This window comes from Protopterus annectens, chromosome 4.part0 (assembly GCF_019279795.1).
Source record: "Protopterus annectens isolate FY-2018-M chromosome 4.part0, PAN1.0, whole genome shotgun sequence".
NCBI lineage: Eukaryota > Metazoa > Chordata > Ceratodontiformes > Protopteridae > Protopterus > Protopterus annectens.
In genome coordinates, this window is record NC_056733.1 from 230589653 (window position 1) to 230611883 (window position 22231).

Consider the following 22231-nt stretch of genomic DNA (forward strand, 5'->3'; position numbering starts at 1 on the left):
CAACAGGAAAGAAAACAACTGCCAGTATATCCAAACGTTTATTCCACTTGCTTCTCTCTCTCTAGTGCCTCGGCTTCAAGGAGTATCTCACAGTAAAAAACAAGTATCTTTTATACACACCTTCATTAATTAATTATTCAATTAAAACTAAACAATTAGATACTAACAATGTAAAAACAATTATATATTCAAATCACACTCTTCCAGCAGCATTCAGTATTCAGACCCTTAGGAATCAAGGTCTGATATTTCAAAATAAAAATTAGTTCTTTTTTCAAGAGTTCATATCTAATTCTATCTTCACTTACTTCTTGTATCATAATTTGTTCTAAAATAGATACCCTGAAGCTGTTACATTCAGAGTTATGATATTCAATAAAATGTTGTGATAATGGACTTTCTACTTTCTTATTTTTTATGTCTCTCAAATGCTCCATAATCCTGATTTTTAACACCCTTTTTGTTTGACCCACATAATATTTTTCACATCCACATCTAATAATATAAATCACCTTTTCTGTGGTACAGCTGAAATGTTTCTTTGGTATATAACTGATTCCATTAATATAAGGAAAATAATTTTCCACATACATACAAATTTTATATTTCCCACATTCTTTTGTGCCTATGCTTTGAACTGATCTAACCAATTTCTGTCTAGGTAACTCAAACTTTGTATGTACCACTATATCTTTAACATTTCTACCTCTCCTATAGCTAAATTTTAACATTTTAGTTGTCATACCTTTTGATGATACTATCTATCACCAAATTCAAGGAACAGCCATGGGTGCACCATTTGCACCCATGTATGCGAATATGTTTATGGGTATGGTAGAAAAAGAATGCATTTATACACATACTTTTGTGAAGCGACATGTCATATATTATTTTAGATTTATAGATGACTTGATTTTCTTATGTAAAGGTGGCAAAATAGAAAGTAACAGCTTTGTTCAGGATATTCAAAATAATAGATTTAATATAAAATTTGATGGGATACAAAATGGTAACACTGTTTCTTTTTTAGATGTTAACTTAAAAGGAGTAGTGGGTGAATGTGTAGCTACAGGTATACATAGAAAGTTTGATAGTATTAATCAATTTTTGATGGGAAATAGTTGCCATCCCAAACATGTTATGGAAGCTATACCATATAGTGAACTATTGAGAATTTCTCGAATATGTAATAATGAGGAAGAATTTCTCGATGAGATAAATAAGACATGTGAAATGTTTAAAAATAGGAACTATGATAGTCAGTTGATTAATAGGAGTAAAAACAAAGTACTGAATAAAAGATACCATAGGTATTTCAAAGGTTATAATAGACATAAATTTGAGCCAGACAAGAATGGTGACAATAGTATTTATATGGTATCTGTATATAATACATGTAGTGAAGATATAAAAAAATGCATTTCACATTTTTGGAAATATTTACGGAACTTTGAAGAATTAAAAGGTATGACAACTAAAATGTTAAAATTTAGCTATAGGAGAGGTAGAAATGTTAAAGATATAGTGGTACATACAAAGTTTGAGTTACCTAGACAGAAATTGGTTAGATCAGTTCAAAGCATAGGCACAAAAGAATGTGGGAAATGTAAAATTTGTATGTATGTGGAAAAATATTTTCCTTATATTAATGGAATCAGTTATATACCAAAGAAACATTTTAGCTGTACCACAGAAAAGGTGATTTATATTATTAGATGTGGATGTGAAAATTATTATGTGGGTCAAACAAAAAGGATGTTAAAAATCAGGATTATGGAGCATTTGAGAGACATAAAAAATAAGAAAGTAGAAAGTCCATTAGCACAACATTTTATTGAATATCATAACTCTGAATGTAACAGCTTCAGGGTATCTATTTTAGAACAAATTATGATACAAGAAGTAAGTGAAGATAGAATTAGATATGAACTCTTGAAAAAAGAACTAATTTTTATTTTGAAATATCAGACCTTGATTCCTAAGGGTCTGAATACTGAATGCTGCTGGAAGAGTGTGACTTGAATATATAATTGTTTTTACATTGTTAGTATCTAATTGTTTAGTTTTAATTGAATAATTAATTAATGAAGGTGTGTATAAAAGATACTTGTTTTTTACTGTGAGATACTCCTTGAAGGCTTTTTGAAGCCGAGGCGCTAGAGAGAGAGAAGCAAGTGGAATAAACGTCTGGATATACTGGCAGTTGTTTTCTTTTCTTTGGAATTCAGTCTACTGTATCAGGCTCATTCCATGCCCTCTCAGCCTCCAAATCAATGAGGGGCAGGGAATCAGACAGACAACCTTTTAGGAAGTAGAACAGCTGGTTCCAAGAGTCTCAAGAAACACATATTCTTCTGGTAAAGGTGTGTACATGGACTATCTCCACTTCTGCTTCATCAATTCTAGGATTTTTCCAAAGGGGATCTAGGGGAACCTCCCCTTCATCCAAATCTGTGCATTATGTGACAGATTCCTATGATGAATCTAACTGCTTAAATTTGCAAATCTGTTTCCTATGAGCCCGTTGTTGGGGAACCTCTTGAGATGGGTCCAAATTAGACTGGTAACTCAGTGAAATAACTTTCATGAGGCTTTTAACAACTGAGTATCCCCGCCGACATGGAGTGGAGTTTAAAGCAGTATACACAAAAGATTGAGTCAGATCTGAATAAGATGGAGGCACCTGCTTTTTTGACTTGGACAGAACCCACTGGAAAGTCTTGAATGTCAAAGTGGAAATTGGAGTCAAGATCTCTTTAATGGGGGAAACCGAGAGAGCTCCAGAGGCTTTGACCTGCTCCGGCTCCAATGCCAACATCTGAGCTGAGCTGTCAAGAGCTGAGGCTCTGAGGGAAGGGAAGGATTCAAACCTTTTGGAGTCAATCCGTCTCCTTGGGCAGTGGCCCTGATGCTTTGGCTCCAACTTTCAACCTGATCAGACAATGTCAGAGTTGAATGAGACTGGGGAACAGTCGGGGCCAAAGTGGAAGGCACTATTGGTGTTGACACAGGTATTCCAGGAAAGTATGTATCTGAGGGCTTCGGCTTTGAAGACAGGACCTGCAACAAACTCATTGGTGGAGGAGTCAGTTGCACAGCTCAAAGCTCAATATGTAGGGATGGACCAAGAGGACCCCCAACTGTACAGTTTGTAGAAACCTCATCATCATTCTGTTGATGTCAGCTTCAGTAAGGCTCCTCGAAGAATAGATACAGAGGAAGAGGCAACCAATGCTGGAGTATCGGTAAATGGAGTTGGGGACCAACCATCTGTAGGGAAAAAAGTAGTAGAGAAGGAGAATGAATCCATATAGACTTTGAATCGGAAAAATTTGATATTTTTGGGGTTGGACCCATGGAAGCTAATGGGTCCAGAGACAGTTTTTTGGCTTTCTTAAGCCATTTCTGTGTAGTCTTGCTCTCGGATAGACTTTCTGTTTAGAGAGCTCTTTTTCTTTCTCTTTAGATGTTGACAGAAAAGGGTTGCCACTGTTTTACTCAAGGTACACTGTGTCGGGAGGAGATTCTTTAAAATTGATTTGTCCCTTCTGCTTTGAAGGGCTTTGTGGGCCAAAAGTAGTCCATTTCCAAATGTGCAGCTCCAGTAGCAGACATAAATGGACTGGTGGTCTTGTGGATAAATTTTGTGGCCACGTTTTGAACTTTTTTTTTTTTTTTTTTTTTAACTTTTATCAGACAAACTGAAGGGTAACTGGTTAACAGAATTTCACAGACACGCATGCTAAACTTTAAAGAAAGTTGTTGAAAAGGAAAACCCTATAATTATAACAGTAGCTTAGTAAATTAAAAAAATAGCGTTATGAAGATATAAATATGCAAATCTAAATATTTAAATACTATCTAAAGTTGTCAAAAAGACAACAGGTAAGGAAGGCAGCACCATCTAAAGCTACAAGAAAATAAGAAACAGAAAAATCTCTCAAAAAAAAAAAAAAAAAACAAAGCCCTTGTAACCGTTCGGTTCAGGCAGCAAAAGAGATCAGAGGTAATTTGATGAAGGAAAGGGAGTTATGGGTAGGGGAGGAGTCATAGCCCTGGATCTGAAAGTTTAAAGGTGCCGAGACCAAATCAGAGTTGGATTTGAATCTGAACAGTTGAATTATATGAAAATGGACATCAGTCCTTACATTGCTGGAAAACTGTGCAATCTACTGTTTCTGGTAAAAACCTATAAAAACTTTATGAAAGACAGGTGCATAAAAGCTGCTATTATTAACTGCTCAACAAATGAAATACATGGTTGCACAATGAAGTGTTCAGTGCAGGGGGGAACACAGTATCTATATATCAAGTCTCTGTCTAATGGACATACTACATCCTTTTGGATACAGCTACAACTACCACTACTACAGAAAGGAAATACACATGTGTGGAAGTGTCTAATGAGATCGTAAGTCAGTAGTTGTAGCCATCAGCACTTTAACTGTAGCTCTGTGCAACTTTAGAATAGCACTCACAAAAGATGTTGATTTGTAAAGAAGGTTCAACAAAAGTGCTAAACCTAGTCAGTAGTGGTCTATATAGCACTAGACACTAACAGAGTCATTTGCTTACCTGGCTTGCTGGCACAGGTGGCAAAATGAACTAGGGTGGGGAATGCATTGGAAAGAAGTTTCCTGAGTGCTAAACTCTACTAAGCAGTGGAGGCAGTAAGAAAGGTACTTGTGTATCCAGCTGGCTTATTTTGCTGCAAAAATGAGTCAGCAATCTAACAAGCATCAGCTGCCAGATAGTAGTGGTCTGTGTCTGCTTAAAGAGTTGGCTAATACTGGCAGCAAAAGGAATGTGGGGACTGATATGCTGATCCTTAGCTAGTGTAATAAGGACATGTTTGGTTCTGCAGTTTAGTACTGGCAGCAATAGAAGATGAAGTGCTGGCTCCTAGTTTGTACTGGCTGACAGTATAAAAAAATACATTTTTATCTGGTTGGTTGATACTGGCAGTCAAATGAATGGGGATGGAACTAGACAGTCAGTGCCTTGCAAAATATCCCTTTGTCACAAACTTGCACCTGTGTAACTTTTTGGGCAAATCACTGTTTCTATATCCACTGAAAAGACACTACTGATGTACTTCAAGTTTGTAGGACAGATAGGAGGTTCCTTCTCTGTCCTAGGTGCTATACATATAGTTTGAAAACTGTTCTGTTTTGCATTCCCTTCTTTTCAGTTGAAGGAGTAACCCAAGGGACTTCAGTATTCATACTGCTCTCAAGTCATTTAAAATGAGAACAAATGAAGCAGACTCTCATTTTGTTATATTTCAGACTCTCATTTTGTTATATTTCTATTTCCACTCCAGTTGCCTCCAAGCCTGGAGTAGAAACAGAAAACCACCACTCGGATTGCTGGTAAGCTGGGATAGTTTTTGATTCACCATCTCTGTACAAATGGACACACGAGCTTGAGATGGGCAGGAAAGAAGACACACCTTCCTTTCAGCAAATAAAGGGCACCGCCAGCTCCAATGGCATAGAAGGACAATGTCCTGACCAATATTCTCTTTCATTTCTTTCACTTCCATGCAATCCACCACAGTCTGTGATGATACCCCTCCAGCAAATATACTCAGCAGTAGTGCAGCAAACCCAAGTCATGAGACGTCACAACACAAACGACTGTACATGAATCAAAATAAGACAACAGCTATACATACAAGCAACATGCACAATATCTAAATACTTGCAGAAAAAAACACAAGAGAAATTAAAAACTGTTTGTTAAACCTACTTATCTCAGAACCAAATGACTTTTGTACAAATACAGTGCCGCTCATGTAGTTCCAGCTCTTAAAATGACGTTTTCTTTTCCCCATCCGTTTTTATAAATACATTTATATAATAATTAGAACAACATTCACCAGTCAAAAATGTCTTTACTTAAGTGCAACCCAAAATGTTCATTCTTCGTATAAGCAACTCAACAGAATGCTGGGGTTGGCATAAGGTCTCAGACTATGACATCAAGTAATAGCACTAATAGTTTTCAACTGCCTGCTGCATTAGGGCCAAAAATGATTTAAACAAAATATAAAAATGCAGTACCTATCACTTACAAATATTGTATTACATAAAAAGTACAGTTGTGTACCTACCATAAATGTAGATGTTCGAGTGTATTCACTGTTGCAGTCATTACTCTTGGGTTATCCTGCTGGCAGGCTACCCGCAGGCGGCCTGAATTCCAAAGTCCTGGTCCGGCATCGGTTGCGGTCGCCTCTTCCCTGACGTCAGTGCGCCAGGGGTATAAAAGATGCAGCCGACGCCATTTTCTTCAGTTTTTCTTGCCCCAGATGTCAGGTGCCCCCAAAAGGGTAGGCTAAAAATATTATGCCAATAAACATACATGCAGTAAAGAAACATTTCCTTCATCTATAAGCAAATACACCACATAGGTTGCATAGGACAGAGAAGTATAGATAAACCCCAGCAAAAGAAAGGGGGACAGTGGGAGGGTAACCTGGACTGCAACAGTGAATACAATCGAACATCTACATTTATGGTAGGTACACAACTGTACTATGTTCATCGTGTTTCACTGTTGCAGTCATTACTCTTGGGTTGAATCCAGATGCTGAGGATGGGTGGCTGGGCTAAATAGGATTAGGAGAGGCTATGAGGCCCTGCAGAACTGCAATGGAAAAGCCTGCTCTGGACTTAGAGTAAAGAGGTAAGTGGTAGTGCTTTGTAAAAGTGTGCACTGAACTCCAAATTGCAGCCTCCAAGATGTCTTTGGTTGGTACTCCTCTGAGGAAGGCTGCTGCTCTGGTAGAATGAGGCCTAATGCCCTTAGGCACTGATATGCCATGCTGAGAATAGCAGAAACGGATGCAATGGCCTATCCATTTAGAAATAGTCTGTTTTGAGATAGCCTTTCCTTGTGATCCTGCAGCATATGACACTAAAAGTTGCTCAGTCTTTCTAAAAGCTTTAGTTCTGTCCAAGTAGAAGCGTAGCTGCCTGTGTATGTCCAAAGAATGCAGAATTTTCTCACCCTTGTTCTGTGGGTTTGGATAAAAGGTAGGCAAGTGAATGGTTTGGTTGAGGGCCACACTGGACACCACCTTAGGCATAAATGTTGGGTTTGTCCTCAAGAGAAACTCTGTCTGGATGAAAAATGATAAAAGGTTCCACAGCCATGAGTGCTTGCAACTCCGAGACTCATTTTGCAGAGGTTATTGCTAGGAGCAGAGCTGTTTTCCAGGATAAGAATTTTATATCAGCTGTTGAGGCTGGCTCAAAAGGAGGCAGTGTGAGTTTTTCCAAGACATAATTGAGGTCCCATGCCGGAATTGGTGCTCTCCTTGGACGCCTGATGTTTTTGGCCCCTCTGAGGTACTGCCTTATTAAAGGATGAGAAAAGATAGGTGGTTCCGTATTGTAATGGGCTGAAATGGCAGAGGCATGAATCTTAGCTGATGAGACGGAAAGGCCTTTGTCCAGTATCTCAGTTAGGTATTGTAAAATCTGAGAGATATTTGGTACATACGTGTCAATGCCTTGTTCCTGGTTCAAAGCACGGAATCTCTTCCATTTTTCTGCATAAGATTTTCTGGTACTGGGCCTCCTGGCCTCCAAGATAACATCCATAACAGCTTTTGAAAGAGGAGTGTTCTGAATGGCTACATTATCCGCCATGCTGCCAGATTTAAGGTCCTGAGTTGGCTGTGCAGGATCTGATTGTTTTGTTGGGTCAGCAAGTGAGAAGTTCGAGGCAATATCCATGCTGGACCTTGAGATAAGCTCTTTAGGACTGGGTACTAGTGCTGGCGTGGCCAGTCTGGTGCAATCAGTATCATTTTTGGCTTCTCTTGTCTGATCTTTAGGCGTACCCTGGGAAGGAGAGGCCATGGAGGAAAGGCATATACTGTTAGATTTTTCCAGCTGAAGGATACGGCATCCACTCTCCATGCTTGCTTGTGATAAATCCTTGTGCAAAATCTCTGTAATTGGCAGTTGTGAGGGGAGGCAAATAGATCTATGTCTGGGCATCCCCATTTCCTTGTTATCATGCTGAAGACTTGTGGATCCAGTTTCCACTCGTGGGGATCCATGAGGTTTCTGCTTAGTTAATCTGCCACAGTATTTGCTTTTCCTGGCAGGAATTGTGCTTGCAGGTGAACTTGATAGGTCAATGCTGTGTCCCATAAGGTCATTGCTTGTCTGCAGAGGGGGTAAGAATGTGTGCCTCCCTGCTTGTTTATGTACCACATGACCGTAGTATTGTCCGTCTTTATCAATAGCTGTCCTGGATGAAGTAGGTCCTTGAAAGCTGTCAGGGCATTCTGAACAGCTAGCATCTCTTTTTGATTGATGTGAAGATGCATCTGGCTTGCAGGCCACGTGCCCTGAATAAGTTTCCCTGCCATATGGGCCCCCTAGGCATAATCTGATGCATCCGTTGTCAGTGTCTGTCTAGCTGTGGGTAAAGTGAATGGCAGACCCTTGTTGTGGTGACAGGCCTGTGCCCACCATCGAAACTCCTTTTGCAGGCAGGGAATGAGGGTAATTGCTGTCTCCAGGCGGTGGCAATGTTGAGTCCAAACACTTTTTAGATACCACTGTAGTTTCCTCATATGCAGTCTGGCATATGGAATTAGTAGAATGCAGGATGCCATAAAACCCAAGGCCCGCAGGATTTTCCTTGCAGATAACTGGGTCTTTGTTGCCAACTTTTTGAAGTAAGAAGTCAGTTGCCTTTGTTTGTCTGGCGTGAGATAAGCCATCTGGGCAGTTGTATTTAAGCTTGCACCCAGGAATATCATCTCTTGAGAGGGTACTAGTTTTGATTTATTTTCGTTTACTGTGTACCCTAGGCAAATTAGTCATCTTTTTACAAACGCCAGATGCTTTAGAAGAATGTCTTTGTTCTCTGCTTGAATAAGGCAGTCGTCCAAGTAGGGATATATCTGAACTCCTCTGTCTGCAAAATGCTATTACTGGTGCCAGGCATTTTGTGAAGACCCTGAGCACAGCAGATAAGCCAAAGGGCAGTGCAGAGAATTGGTAATGCATTGAGCCAGCTATGAATCTGAGGTATCTTCTGCAAGACTGTCTGATTGGGACTTTCAGGTATGCCTCTTTTAGGTCCAAAGTTACGAGCCAAGCCCTCTTGCCCAGCATGGGCAGTAGCTGCTGTAGAGTCAACATCTTGAATTTTGGAACCTCCAGAAATGTGTTTAGTATAGACAGGTCCAGTATTGGTCTCCAGGTTTTGTCCTTTCTGGGCACTAAGAAAAGTCTGGAGTAAAATCCTTGCCTCTGCTCTTGTTGTGGTACTTGTTGAATGGCCCTCATGTCCATGAGGGCTGTAATTTGCTTCTATGCCTCTGCCCATTGATTGTGTGGCAGGTCTAGCATACCTTTCGCCCTTGGTAGGGTGTGAAAATGGAACCAGTAGCCTTGGGACACTATGTTCAAGACCCATTTATCTTGAGTAATCATTTGCCAATTTGGTGAAAAAAGTGTGAATTTTCCCCCTAAGGGGGCTGCCAAAAGAAAAGTGCTTGGATCTGGCAGAGGAAAGTCATTGGGACTGTTTCCTGTAAGGTTGTGATTTGTCTTCTCCGCTTTTGGAGGTAGGAGCACCCCATTGTTTAGGCCTGTATGAGCCTTGTGGGTGAGATCTGCCTCTGGGACGTCTGTATCTGCCTCTTTGTGGACTGTCTGACACTGGAAAGGACCAATTTTTTGAAGGCCAGTTCCTGCTAAATCTGGGTGTTCAAGACCCATTTATCTTGAGTAATCATTTGCCAATTTGGTGAAAAAAGTGTGAATTTTCCCCCTAAGGGGGCTGCCAAAAGAAAAGTGCTTGGATCTGGCAGAGGAAAGTCATTGGGACTGTTTCCTGTAAGGTTGTGATTTGTCTTCTCCGCTTTTGGAGGTAGGAGCACCCCATTGTTTAGGCCTGTATGAGCCTTGTGGGTGAGATCTGCCTCTGGGACGTCTGTATCTGCCTCTTTGTGGACTGTCTGACACTGGAAAGGACCAATTTTTTGAAGGCCAGTTCCTGCTAAATCTGGGTGGCTGTACCTGTAAGAAATCCTTAACTGTCTGCATGGATTTCGCTTTATCTTCCATTTTCTTCAACACCTCTTCTACTTTAGCACCAAACAAAGTATCATGCTGTAATGGAGCATCTAATAATTTTGCTTTAACATGATCAGGCAGATTCTGTTCCTTTAACCAAGCATGCCTTCTAATAACAGAACTTGTGACAGCTGCCCTGCAAGATGCCTCCAGTGAATCATAACCACATTGCAAAGTATGCTTTCCCACTTGTTCAGCTGCATGCAATAAATCCTGCATTTCCTTGTTCTCTGCACATTCAGAATTTGTCAACATTTTCTGTTTAAGCAGCGACATTAAGTAATGCTGATATTTAAGCCTATGAAACTGACAATTTAAAGCCCTTACAGCCAAGGTAGCAGAAGTGTAATTTTTTCCCCCCATCTGTCCAGTTCCCTAGAATCCCTATCAGAGGGGACAGGGTTTTTGCAGTGGAAACTTTGACTCCTTTGGGACCCTGAGATACAGTTTCTGGGTCAGCAGCGGGTTTTTATATAGGAATTGATGAGAATCTGGGACCCTGTAGTATCTGTCTGGCTTAGCAGGTGCAGGGGGGTAAAGAGTCAGGGGACAGGCCAGACTATGTCTAGAACAGGTGGAATAGCAAGGGGTCTGTGCTGAGGAAGTAGCAGAAAGTCTCTGAGCCTTTTCTTAGATTTTGAGTAATCTTGGCTCTCCCAGTGGAAATGCTCCCTCATGGTATGCAGGGTTTCCCCCAAAAGAATAATCTTCAGGAGGAGAGGCTGAAGGAATGGATTCTTCAGCATCAGAATCCTCATAGGGAGGAACAGAATAATCCTGTTCAGTAGACGAATCAGAGGAAATAGAAACCTGATCAGAAGAATCATATTCTGTCTCTTGCCTAGGCCTCTTATCAGGAGAGGGATGGGAACCCCGGATCAAAGTAATTAGATCTTCGGCCATTTTAAGCATCTGTTTTTTTAGGCCTGGAAGTCTGAGTAGGAGAATGCTGTACTTGTTTCTTTGTCTTTAGAGCTGCTTTGGTCTTTGTCTTAGAAGCTGAAGATGGTTTAACATATAACTGTGTAGGTCTGAAGACACCCTCAGAAGTCAATGCCTGCTCAGTGGCTCCGGACCCATCTGAGGGAATGATTTCCGAGTGTCCAATACCTTGAGTATCCAGAAGCCCAGTAGGCTCCACGTGGGAGTCGGAAGCAGCCTGTGGCTCTGAGGTAGCGGGTGCCAGGGGCTGTGAAAGCGCCTCACTGAGAACCGGCGACTGGCCTAATGGAGGCCTCGTCATCGGTTTTGGACCTCGAATGCCTATCCTTTTCCTTGTCCTTGCGTTTTTTGTAAACTCCGGTAGTCGGCTGTTCCAATGGCATTATATAATTAAACCTTCGGCCAAAGTAATGAAATGCAAAATCAAACAGACGCTTAATAGTGCGTTGGTTGAATCTAGCACAAAACCGACAACTAGCAACATCGTGGTCAGAGCCTAGGCAAGGAATACAGTAAGAGTGAAAATCCTTATGAGGTATTTGCTTCCCACAAGAAATACAATTGTTAACTTTTTCTGACGTCGGTCTGGAGCAAGAAAAAAGTTTCCCCAACAGGGTACTTAGCTTTAATGAAGACTTCGGTTCTGAAATTCGGATTTGAAAATCTCAGGAGTCGGCCGACTGGCACTTGCAAACTGCTTATGCTTCGGGCACCGCGTGGCAAGAAAGACTGAAGACTATGGCATCGGCTGCATCGTTTATACCCCTGGCGCACTGATGTCAGGGAAGAGGCGACCATAACAGACGCCGGACCAGGACTTTGGAATTCAGGCCAACTGCAGGTAGCCTGCCAGCAGGATAACCCAAGAGTAATGACTGCAACAGTGAAACACGATGAACATCTAGTGTTATTGCTGTCACCATCGAGCCTAGCACTTTGAGAAAATCTTGCTTGAATCCTCTTTCTCCTGATCAAAACTAAAACCTGATGTCGTATGGTTGATACTCTATCCTGAGGCAATTTTGCTATCATGTCTTTTGTATTTACATCTGCTCCTATAAATGTAATATGTCGACAGGGCAACAAGGCAGATTTTTTGTAGTTTATAGTGATGCCTAACTTTAAACAGAGAAACTGAGGTGTCCCTTGCTCTGATTAGTTGATGGTTGCGGTAAGGAGCCAGTCGTCTAGATATGGAAACACCCGAAATCTTAGATGCCTCAGGTGAGCCGTAACTACTGCCATGCATTTGGTGAGCACTCTGAGGGCTGTAGTGAGACCAAAGGGCAGAGGTCTAAACTGGTAATGACTGGCCCCCAGCCGGAAGCGTGGACTGCCTGTCCATCTTGATGTGGTAGTACACATCTTGGAGATCGATGGAGCACATCCAGTTGTCTTTTCCCAGAAAGGGAAGAATGGACTGCAGTGTCACCATCCGGAACCTTGTTTTCTTGACAGACTTTTTCAGTCTACTGAGATCTAAAATGGGCCTCCAGTCTCCTGTTTTGTTTGTAACTAAAAATAACTGAGTAAGTTCTGGATCCGATTTGGTCTGCGGACTCTGAAAATACATCATCTTGACTTCTTGGAGGACTCATTTTTCTAGCAACCTTTGAACTTATAGGTTTGCTTGATCCCATAGACTGGGTGGCACATCTGGGATCGACTTTTGTTTTCTGGGAAGAGGTAGCAAGGAGAAAGGAATGCTGTATCCTGTGGATATTACTGACTGTACCCATGTGTCTTTTGTGATACTTAGCCAGGCTTCTGGGTACAGTGGCAATCTGCCCCCGACTGCCTCCAGAGATGGCCAGGCAGGCCTCCTTTCAGGAGCATTGGAAGGGCCTCATCAGAGAATGTATCTGTCGCCCTGATTCTGTGGACCCCCCTCTGCCGCAAGGGCAGTGTCTCCCATTATTGTTTTCCCCTCTGCCCCTGGGGGAAAAAATCACCACGTGCATCAGGCAAAGCTCACTCGGATTTCCAGAACCACATTTTCCCACCTTTTTGACAAGGTCTAGTAAGCGCGGAGAAACTTACTCCCATGACAGAGAGAGTTTTGTCATCTTGCTCGCACCTGGTAAGTCTCTCTTTTACCTTGGGCCCGAACAATGATGAGCCATCAAATGGGGCGTTGGTAAAGGTGGACTTGAAGGGCTCCATGAACTGGCAAAGGTGCATCCAGGAATGTCTCCACAAGGCAATTCCTGGGCCTGCTGCCCTGCTCGCTCCATCGGCTGCATAAGAGATAAGTCGCATGAAGGAGTTCACTTTAGAAGATAAGGATGCAAGCTGGGAAGCAGCCTTGTCTGAAGCTCCCGCAGCTGTAGGATCCTGCAGAATATCTCCCAGCTCTTTGAGGAGATCCCTCTGGAGAGGAGTGAAATGGGACAAATAATTCAGTGACCCCAAGGGTTAAGGCCACTGAGGAAAACGTGCTTCCTGTATCGGTCCATCGTACAGGACTCCTTGTTCGGCAGATGGACAGAAGAAGAAATTTCTGCTAATTCCTTTGTTGTGGCTGCCGCAACCACCACAGCGTCAAATGGAACACCTTTAGTCAGGAAAAGCTTGTCCTCTGGCACTATGACAAACTTATTGGGCCTCTTTGGAACCGGTTCCATAGATTCTGGAGAGCTCCACGTCTTTCAACTGACCCCCCCCAGCAGCTGGTCGAAAGGAGGAGACACCCAAGAGGTGGAGGGTCGGGAGCCAAATGTCTCCAGGTACACAGACTTGTCTTCAGGAGGAGGAAAGGGATTTCCAGCCACCCCTCTGCTTGAGGATTTCCAGGATCTCTGAAAAAAGAGACATACTCCGAGAGGGACTGTGGGGAACCTTCTGAGTCCTCCAAGTCAGTATCTGATGTAAGAGACGCGGGGGGAGTTTAAATGCTTCCTCTTACAAGTCCTCTTCCAAGGGACCTCTTCAGAGGAGTACTCTGGGGAGGTTCTGGAAGGGGGAGGTCGCCTGATGGGGCGTCCTGGGGCATTGGTTCCCTACACTTTGGATGAAGGGGTGGTGTGGAGGTAGACACTGGCCACAAAGGGGATGGAGCAGCGGAAGCAGAGGGTGGAGCGGTCTGGGAGGACAGCACATTCTTCATCACCTTGAAGGCACCATGATACTGGCCCGAGAGAGTCTCTGGCTCTTAAGAGCCTGGAGATGTCCCCCGCACCAAGAGCGATGGCTCCGAGGCTGATGCAGGCACCAAACTCACCAGATCCCTCGATAGAAGGTGGTATCAACAAGATGGCAGCAGATGTTGGGAACCGAGAGACCAGTGGTTTTCGGATCCAACGGCTCCACCACAATGACTTCCATGCACTCCGGCTCCAAACTCAGGAGAGTCGAAGGAGGAATCGACAACAAAGTAGGTTGGGTAGTCAGCTCCATGTCCATATGGGCTGGGCTCAATAAAATTTTTGCCAAGAGCGGTGTCCTAATTAACCTCTTCACTACCCTCTCCACATCATCCAAAAGGCTCCTGCATGATCAAAAGGAATGGGTGGCCGAAAAATGACTACCTGTCACAGACTGGAGCAGTGGAGACTGCAGTACGGAACACACTGGCTCCAAGGAGGGAGACCGGTTTTTTGGCTCCTGATCAGCTCCGAAGATAACAGAGGAACCGAAGGAGATTGTGTCTTGTTGGATCAGATGAACTTAATTGTTTGTCTTGTCCCTTCAATGGTTTCGAGATCGGAGCCAACAAAGATGGTTTCTTGGAGGGCTTATCAGATTTACCCACTTGATTCCCTTCCACAGATGCCTCAAAAGGTCCTTTAAGTAACCCTCTCAGAATTAACTTATTTCTATGCTCCTACAGGACCCTAGAGCTAAATCCATGACAAATGGAACAAGAGTCCTGCAGGTGAACGGTTCCCAGGCAGTATACGCAACTAGTATGACCATCGGTCAATGACATCTTCTGCATGCAGGAATTATATTTTTTGAATCTGGAAGGCTTGGATTTTTTGACGACTCCTTGGACAAGTCTGACGGCAAAAGGATGACCATACAACAGCCAACAACACTAACTATTTAAGAAAACGGCCCAAACAGACAGAGAAGGCAATTTTTTTTTTTAAAATAAGAAAACGGGAGGAACGGAAGGAGAGTCTCTAAGTTAAATGACAGCTCTTCAGACTGAGGAAATGCCTCTAACTTAAATGGCGAACTCCTTGGGAAAAAGGGGATTAAAAAAAGGGGAGAACCCTCTAACTCAAACGGGCTGAAATGAAGGGGCAGAAACCAAATCTTCTAACTGAAATGGATTCATTAGGGACTAACGAAAAGGGGAATTAGTAGACCTGAAAGGGAAAATGACGGCCACAACAACAAACAGCAAAATAAGGGCGATAGACAACGAAGCACACAAGCACTTAGACCCGCAGTAGGATTAACTAAAGCTATAGCTGCTGGGTCAGGTTTGGGATGTGTGTATAAAAACAGACTGAGGAACTTTATACAAATCTATCGCTAATCATCAGAAAAACTGCAGCAGTGACACGCACATCCTCCAGTGCTGACAGCACAGGATGGATGGGGAATGGTCCTGGAAATTCCAGTTTTAATGGCTCATATTTTCTGAAGGAGTGAGAACACTCCGTGTTTTCCTGCTGAAAACAGTGGCTCATTCAGGAAAGCGTTTCAGAGAAAGAAACACACACAGAATTGGATATAGTCCGCTCCCTCTGAATACAAATCAGAAATAGGAGAAACCCTTGCATCCTTTCAACTTCCAGTTCAGATTCAGAATCTTGATCAGGAAGAGAAGGATCCTTTTTATTTTACCAGAAACCACCCTATAAGGATCAATAGCCAGAATTAGATTCTGAATCAGCCCTAAAACTACTCTTGTCCAGAGAAATTTGAGCAGGATCAGGCACATGTTTAGTTTTCTGTCTCATTTTGACAGGGAAAATAGGGCCAATATGGTTATTATTGGCAGCAACAGCTTCCCCCAGGGACAGGCACAACATTCTGATTAAACAGGGCCGATTATCCCCTTCTCCCTGGACCAACAACAGTGGCTCTCCCTTGCCAATTAAGGAGACCCCCAACAGCTATGGAGGATGTGGCTAGCCCTAAGTCCATAATGGTTAAAGGTTTTACATCAGAGGGGTTCGGGCTAAAAGATGACTGGTCTGGCCACAGAATGGTTGCCCCTATGCGGCTGAGGCAACCTGCTAGTCTGCTGTGGTGGCAAAAACAGTTTCCTTATTTTTTTTTTTTTTTTTTTTTTAGTGGCTGGAAGAAAGACCGACCATGGGAACAGGAAGTTTATTCCGTGTTCAAGATGAAAATAATCCCTCTTTCCTGAGAACAAGCACCATACAACAGTAAAATTTTAAAGTTGCAAAAAGTCATTTTCTGCAATAAAAGAACAGTAAAAATCAGTAATACTAACTGCCATCCACAAACTGGTTTTAATAACTTTTAAACTGACAGGAAACAAATGCACACCAACAGTTAAGTTTGATACAGTCTGTTAACACACACATTCCTATAAGAAAATTCACTTTCCTAACCAGGAAAGTAAATTTAAACAATACATTTTTAAAAGTGGGAGGTTTTCATGCAAAGGGAACTTACTCTGCTCATAAAATGAAAATCGCAAGCTGACTTTCAATCCTTGGAAATCCATAGAGCATCACTCTTTTCAGCATCAGGAAAGCTCTGAATAGCTTGGCTCAAACTGTCTTTCAAGCAGCTCAACATAAACCAGCTGTCAGTTTGGGCAGGTGGAATGTGCCCTGAAACTTTGGAACCTGGCTGGCAGTTATATTCTTGGCAGCATAAAACCCATATAGCCAAGACTATTGCAGCAGTGAATAAATATACTTACATGGATATGCTGCTTTTCCTGCAAAAATTCATCTATGCAACAAACCCAGACATATACAGCAAATTACAGCAGATTCAAGAAAATAAAGTGATAAATCTGGAAGAAAAAGTAAGCTTACCATCATGGATTGGTGTCTGTGACCCATACATGGGTGTTCTGGAGCCAGAACCATACATAGGTGTTTGGGAACCATACATAGGTGTGCGAGAATACGCAGACCCTGTTCCTGGCCTTTTTCCACCACTGAAATGCAAGACGAATAACCCAATAAAATGAATTACGTTTTAGTAATGGTTTAATTAAATACTTCTAATAAAGAAAATATAACACAAAGAACAGTAAAAGTTTTCACATTTAAAATATACATATAGCTACCAAAACAAATACTATATACACTACCATCAAAATACATTTACTAACTTTATTATATCATACTTTAATGAGTTTATATAAATACACAATCCTTAACTTATGGGACTACTTGTGCCTTAAGATTTTCAGAAGTACAGCTGGCTTTTTTACTACAGCAAGAATTTATGCATTCTGCTGTTATACAACTATATGGTGTCAACTGCAACAGAATATGATTACCAAATTATGACAAAGTGCAAGCACTCAAAGGGAAAAATACAAAAGAACTCAAAGGAAAAGCAGATGTGGGAAATACAGAACACAAGTAACAGTGACACTGAAAACAAGTAACATAAAATTAAAGGCATAGTGAGAACGTGGAGATTTGAAGGGAGAGATTTCAATGGACAATCCTATGAGAACATTATTGTCACCTCCCATTTAACTCAAAATGACCACCAATAAAACAACGCAGATTGACTTCTTGGCTTTCTCTACAAACTCAAACACTGACTCATTTGGAAAGTCATCTCACAAGAGACTCAAACTACAATCTCTTCTTCCAACATCCAACCACCGCCCTAGAATCAAAACTCACAAATTGAACTGTCTTCCATTGACCAAAGCTTCTCTGTCCTTTTGATAAAACTATGGGAATCCCTTCTTATACCAGTAGAATAGGGTAGAAAGCTAAAGGAACTTGGAAGTACATTGGCAGACATTCCTATTAAAACCCTAAAGTTTTGAATATGAAATTCTGCCAAGCACAAAAAATGTGTGTGTGTGGGGGGGAGGGGCATATTACCAGAAGATTGCTAAAAATATGCTTTCTGTTGCCTTTAATTGCACAAGCAATTTATTTTTATAGGTCTGCTGATACAAATGCAGAATATACAAGATCTAAGAAAAAATACACATGTACCACAAGAACACTGCAACATGTGAATGTTTTCTCAACAACTAACTAGCATTGGTGTGTCCCCTAATTCTTACACACGATTTCCTGCAATGATGCAATTTATAGGGAACAATAAGGAATCTGTACAGCATAACAAGCAGCATCAATAAACAACCCTACATCTCTTCTTTACAAGCAACCACATCAACTCACTGTCAAAAATCACCACTCATTTCCGCAATATTGCAATTTTTCTTTCATCCTTCCTTTTCTTTTCTCGTTTTCATTTGTCTTTGAACACATCTGTCATTCTTTATATTTATAATCAATTTTGGAAACACTCCACTTCGGCCTCCTATGTTTCAAAGCAAAGGAAGTCATGCAACAGTGATCATACCCAGTTCGTCGAATGTCCTAATCAGTGAGTCTATATGATATCAAAGAGAAAAAAAGAGAAAAAAAAAAAAAAAAAAGAGTATTTTGAAAGACTTGGCTGTGGGATAACAGACTGCGTACATTACTGAAAAAATAGCATGCAGGCCCTTAGTGAGCTGGTCCTACATTAAAACGCCATGCCCACATAGGGAGAAATGTGGCCCAACAGCCAAACACAGACTGAGACCAAGTCATAACTGAGACTAAGTTTCAATTAAATAAATAGCGACCATAATGTCGAATGCAGCAGTGGGTAATATGTCCTGATAATATTTAGTATCCACAGCATTCTTAAACCACAGACCTAACACACTACAGACAACGTGAACAAAAGTGTGCTAATGAGCAGCTGGTGGGATGCTGTTGAAGTTATATACTTCAGCTTTACTGCCACTCATGCTATAGCGGTACAGTCTTATACACTGCATGACGTTTCTCAATTTTTGTTTGATATTCTATTGTATGGAGTCACTGATTAGGTCACTCGACAAAATCTGTACAATCACTAACTGAATGACTGCTTTTGCTTCAATAGAAATGTAGGAAACCGTACATTTCATTTCATTACCTAAGTTCTAGTTTTAAGTCCAAGTCTAAAAAGCAGTTCACTGATGTCAGTGCTCAACCCTGGTTAACAAATACATACATAACAAAACAATTACTTTGTCTGCTCTGCAACAACTGAGTGGCAATGATAGACAAATATAGTACAGTCATTCCCTGTTGCCATAACATTTGGGACTTGTGTGTCATAAGGCTCAACATCTGACCTGACTTCCAGATCTCAGCACCTATGCCCAACTGCAGGTCAGACAGACTCCTTTCCACCTGGTTGTGAATACATCTATAGTACAAGACAAATATCTGCCTGAACCATCTTTGGCTATTTCTTACCCTAGCAATCTCCAGGGATATGGCTGAGACCAGAACACATTGTGCAGGTGGAATATGCTGCCAGGTATGGTGATCCAACCAGAAGATGCCTTCAAAGTTGCTTCTCCAAGGTCAACCACAGGATGAAGATGCCTTGTAATGGAAGAGTGTGAAGGCAAATGGACAAAACTGCGTACCCCCCCCCCCCCCGAACCAAGGATACACACAAGAAAGGAAGAGGGAAGGAATTATTACTGCAACAGTGAAGATGCTAGAATATTTACAATAATGTTAAGTTTCTTATACAAGTACACTATGCTCATCATATAGTTTGCCGTTGCAGTAGTGATTATACTTTGGAAAAATCTAAAAGCTTATGGACCAATGGGTGGATGACCTTGAAATGCTGGTGACTGTAGCACCTTCAACAGGATGGACATGGCAACAATGCTTTGACAACATGCAGAGAGATGACCATGTGGTTGCATCCAAAAAGAGACTGAGTGCTGACCCCACTAGGGGAGGCAGCAGTGGTTTCTGCAGTTCTATTAGAGTGAGTCCTCACATGCCCTGGTAGAGTTTTGACATGGAAGGAGTACGAGGCAAATGCAAAGACTCAGTCATTTTAGAGATGGTCTATTTGGAGACAAAGGCCCTTACTTGTCCTTTGCAAAGGATATGATTAACTCACTTGATGCCCATTTTCCTTTGTCCTTTCAAGTTAAAACACTGTTAATCTTAGTACATCTTGAAATGTAAAACCCTTATTCCCTTGTTGGAGAGGGGGGATAAAGAGAGAGAGAGAAAGGTGGCTAGCTAGATTAAAGATCAGCTTGGCTACCAATTTGGCCATGAATGTGGAATGAGTGTGAAGTGTTACACTATTCTTGTGGCAGATGAGAAAGATGCTTGCATATAAAAAGGCTTGAAGTTTTGAATTCCTTTTGGCAGCAGCACTGATGAATAAAAAGGCAGTTTTCCAGGTTAGGTATCAGGGGGTACACAGCAGCAGGTAGCAATATTAACTTCGCTAGGATATATTGGAGCGAACAAGATGGAGAAAGTTGCTTCTTGGGTGGCCACAAATGTAGGATCCCCTTGAAAAACTATTTTAATGCTAAGAAAGAACCAAGAAGGGGCTCCCAACACAAACATGATAAAACAGTAGTCAAATGTACCTTCACTTGATCTTTGAAGGTCTGAGGTATTTCAGGATTGTGGTTGTGGCTACTAAAGTCTGAATTAGTCTAGATCTCTCCTCTGGCACTGAGAGAAGTTCTTCTATTTTGCTAGATATAGCCTTCAAGTATTTGGCTTCATAGTCCCCAGTTAAGTCAGTAAAGCTCATTGTATGAAAACATGTACCTAAGTTAATGATAACTACTGCATCCAAGCTGTCTGCCTCAGGTTCTTCAGGTTGGGATGAAAATGTCAGTCCTTATTTTAGATCAATAGGTTTGCAGACTGAGGCAGCAGTACAGGCTTTGTTCTCATCATATACAACAGGAGACAGAAACAGCGCTACTCTAGCCAAATGGAGCTATAATCAGTATTCTGGTTTGTCCTTTATCTGACCTTCAAGAAGGAGAGAGACTGGGGAATAGGAATTCAGAAATGGGCCTGCACAGCTTGTGGATAGGGCATCTAGTGACAAAGGATCCTTCAGTCTGTGTTATAGTACAAAACTGTTTGTGTTGCCCATTTTCTGGAGAAGCAAAGAGGTCTACTTCTGGCACATCATACCTATGGGCTAAATCCAGAAATACATTCTTGCCCAGCATTCATCTGCAAGGGTCTACTTCTGTTCTGCTCAGGTGGTCTGCCAGCATGCCTTCCTGAGATGGGATGTAAGCTGCCCCAAGGGTCAAACCTGAAGCTACACAACATGTTTCCAGCACCAGTCTGCAGAAGAGGTACATATGTATTCCCTCTAGTGGTGCTGACAGGGCATGCAAGACCCCTGGTTGCCAAATAGGCTTGAAGGTTCTAATAGCTAAAACTACTGCCACGTTCTCTGAATATATCCATTTCTCAGGTTGTTGGACTTGGGAACATGAGGGAAAGTTCTGAAGCTGATCAGTTTTCTTAGTGGTGAACAGCAGCTCAGTGTGGAGAGGGGGCACCAATGAGACACCGCCGCCACCACCACCTTTGGATAAACCTTCCACTTAGTCATTAATCAAAAAGTTGCTCTGACTATCTGCAGTATTCTGAGCTGCTTGAATGCAAGCTTCTTGCAAACCAAAGCCAGGTGTACGGCTGCCTCTCAGACCAGAAGGGTCAAAGCTTGCACAGCTGGTAAGAGTAGATGCCCCAGTTTTTATTAACATATCACACTGGTGTGGTGTTGTCTTTAATCACTCACTGGTTAACCTCTCCTGACACCTTAAAAAGGGCCATGAACAACTTCACATTTTATGGGCATTCTAAGCAGTGTCCTGTTCCAAGGCTAGCTCACTTCAAGGTGTGCTAAATGTGTCCCCTATGCAATGTTTGAAACATCCACAGTTAGCACTTGCTTCCCCAACAGCAGGGTCAAAGGACTGCAAGGACAGGCCTGTACCTGCCTAACCCAAGAAAATTCCTTTTTAAAAGTTGGGATGAGTATCATCCTATGACTGAAGGGTTGGCAATACAGCTGCTAAAGACTCCACAGGTAGGAACGGATCTTCTTCATGTTGGGCCTGGTCATGGGTAACAAAGATAGAAACTGACAACATGACCTCATGTTCTCAGCATTTCCCCTAGCCACAGCCTCCTACTCCTAGGCCA

The 22231-nt window shown here is 41.9% G+C and overlaps 1 protein-coding gene across 1 annotated transcript in view; it reads right to left on the minus strand.

The window, feature by feature from the left end:
- SUPT5H (SPT5 homolog, DSIF elongation factor subunit) overlaps positions 1-22231 on the minus strand; it is a 1344557-nt gene that overhangs the window by 169568 nt on the left and 1152758 nt on the right. The window contains exon 19 of the mRNA XM_044069729.1: positions 17021-17145. Within this exon, the coding sequence (XP_043925664.1) occupies positions 17021-17145 (125 nt within the window). The remainder of the gene's footprint in view (positions 1-17020; positions 17146-22231) is intronic.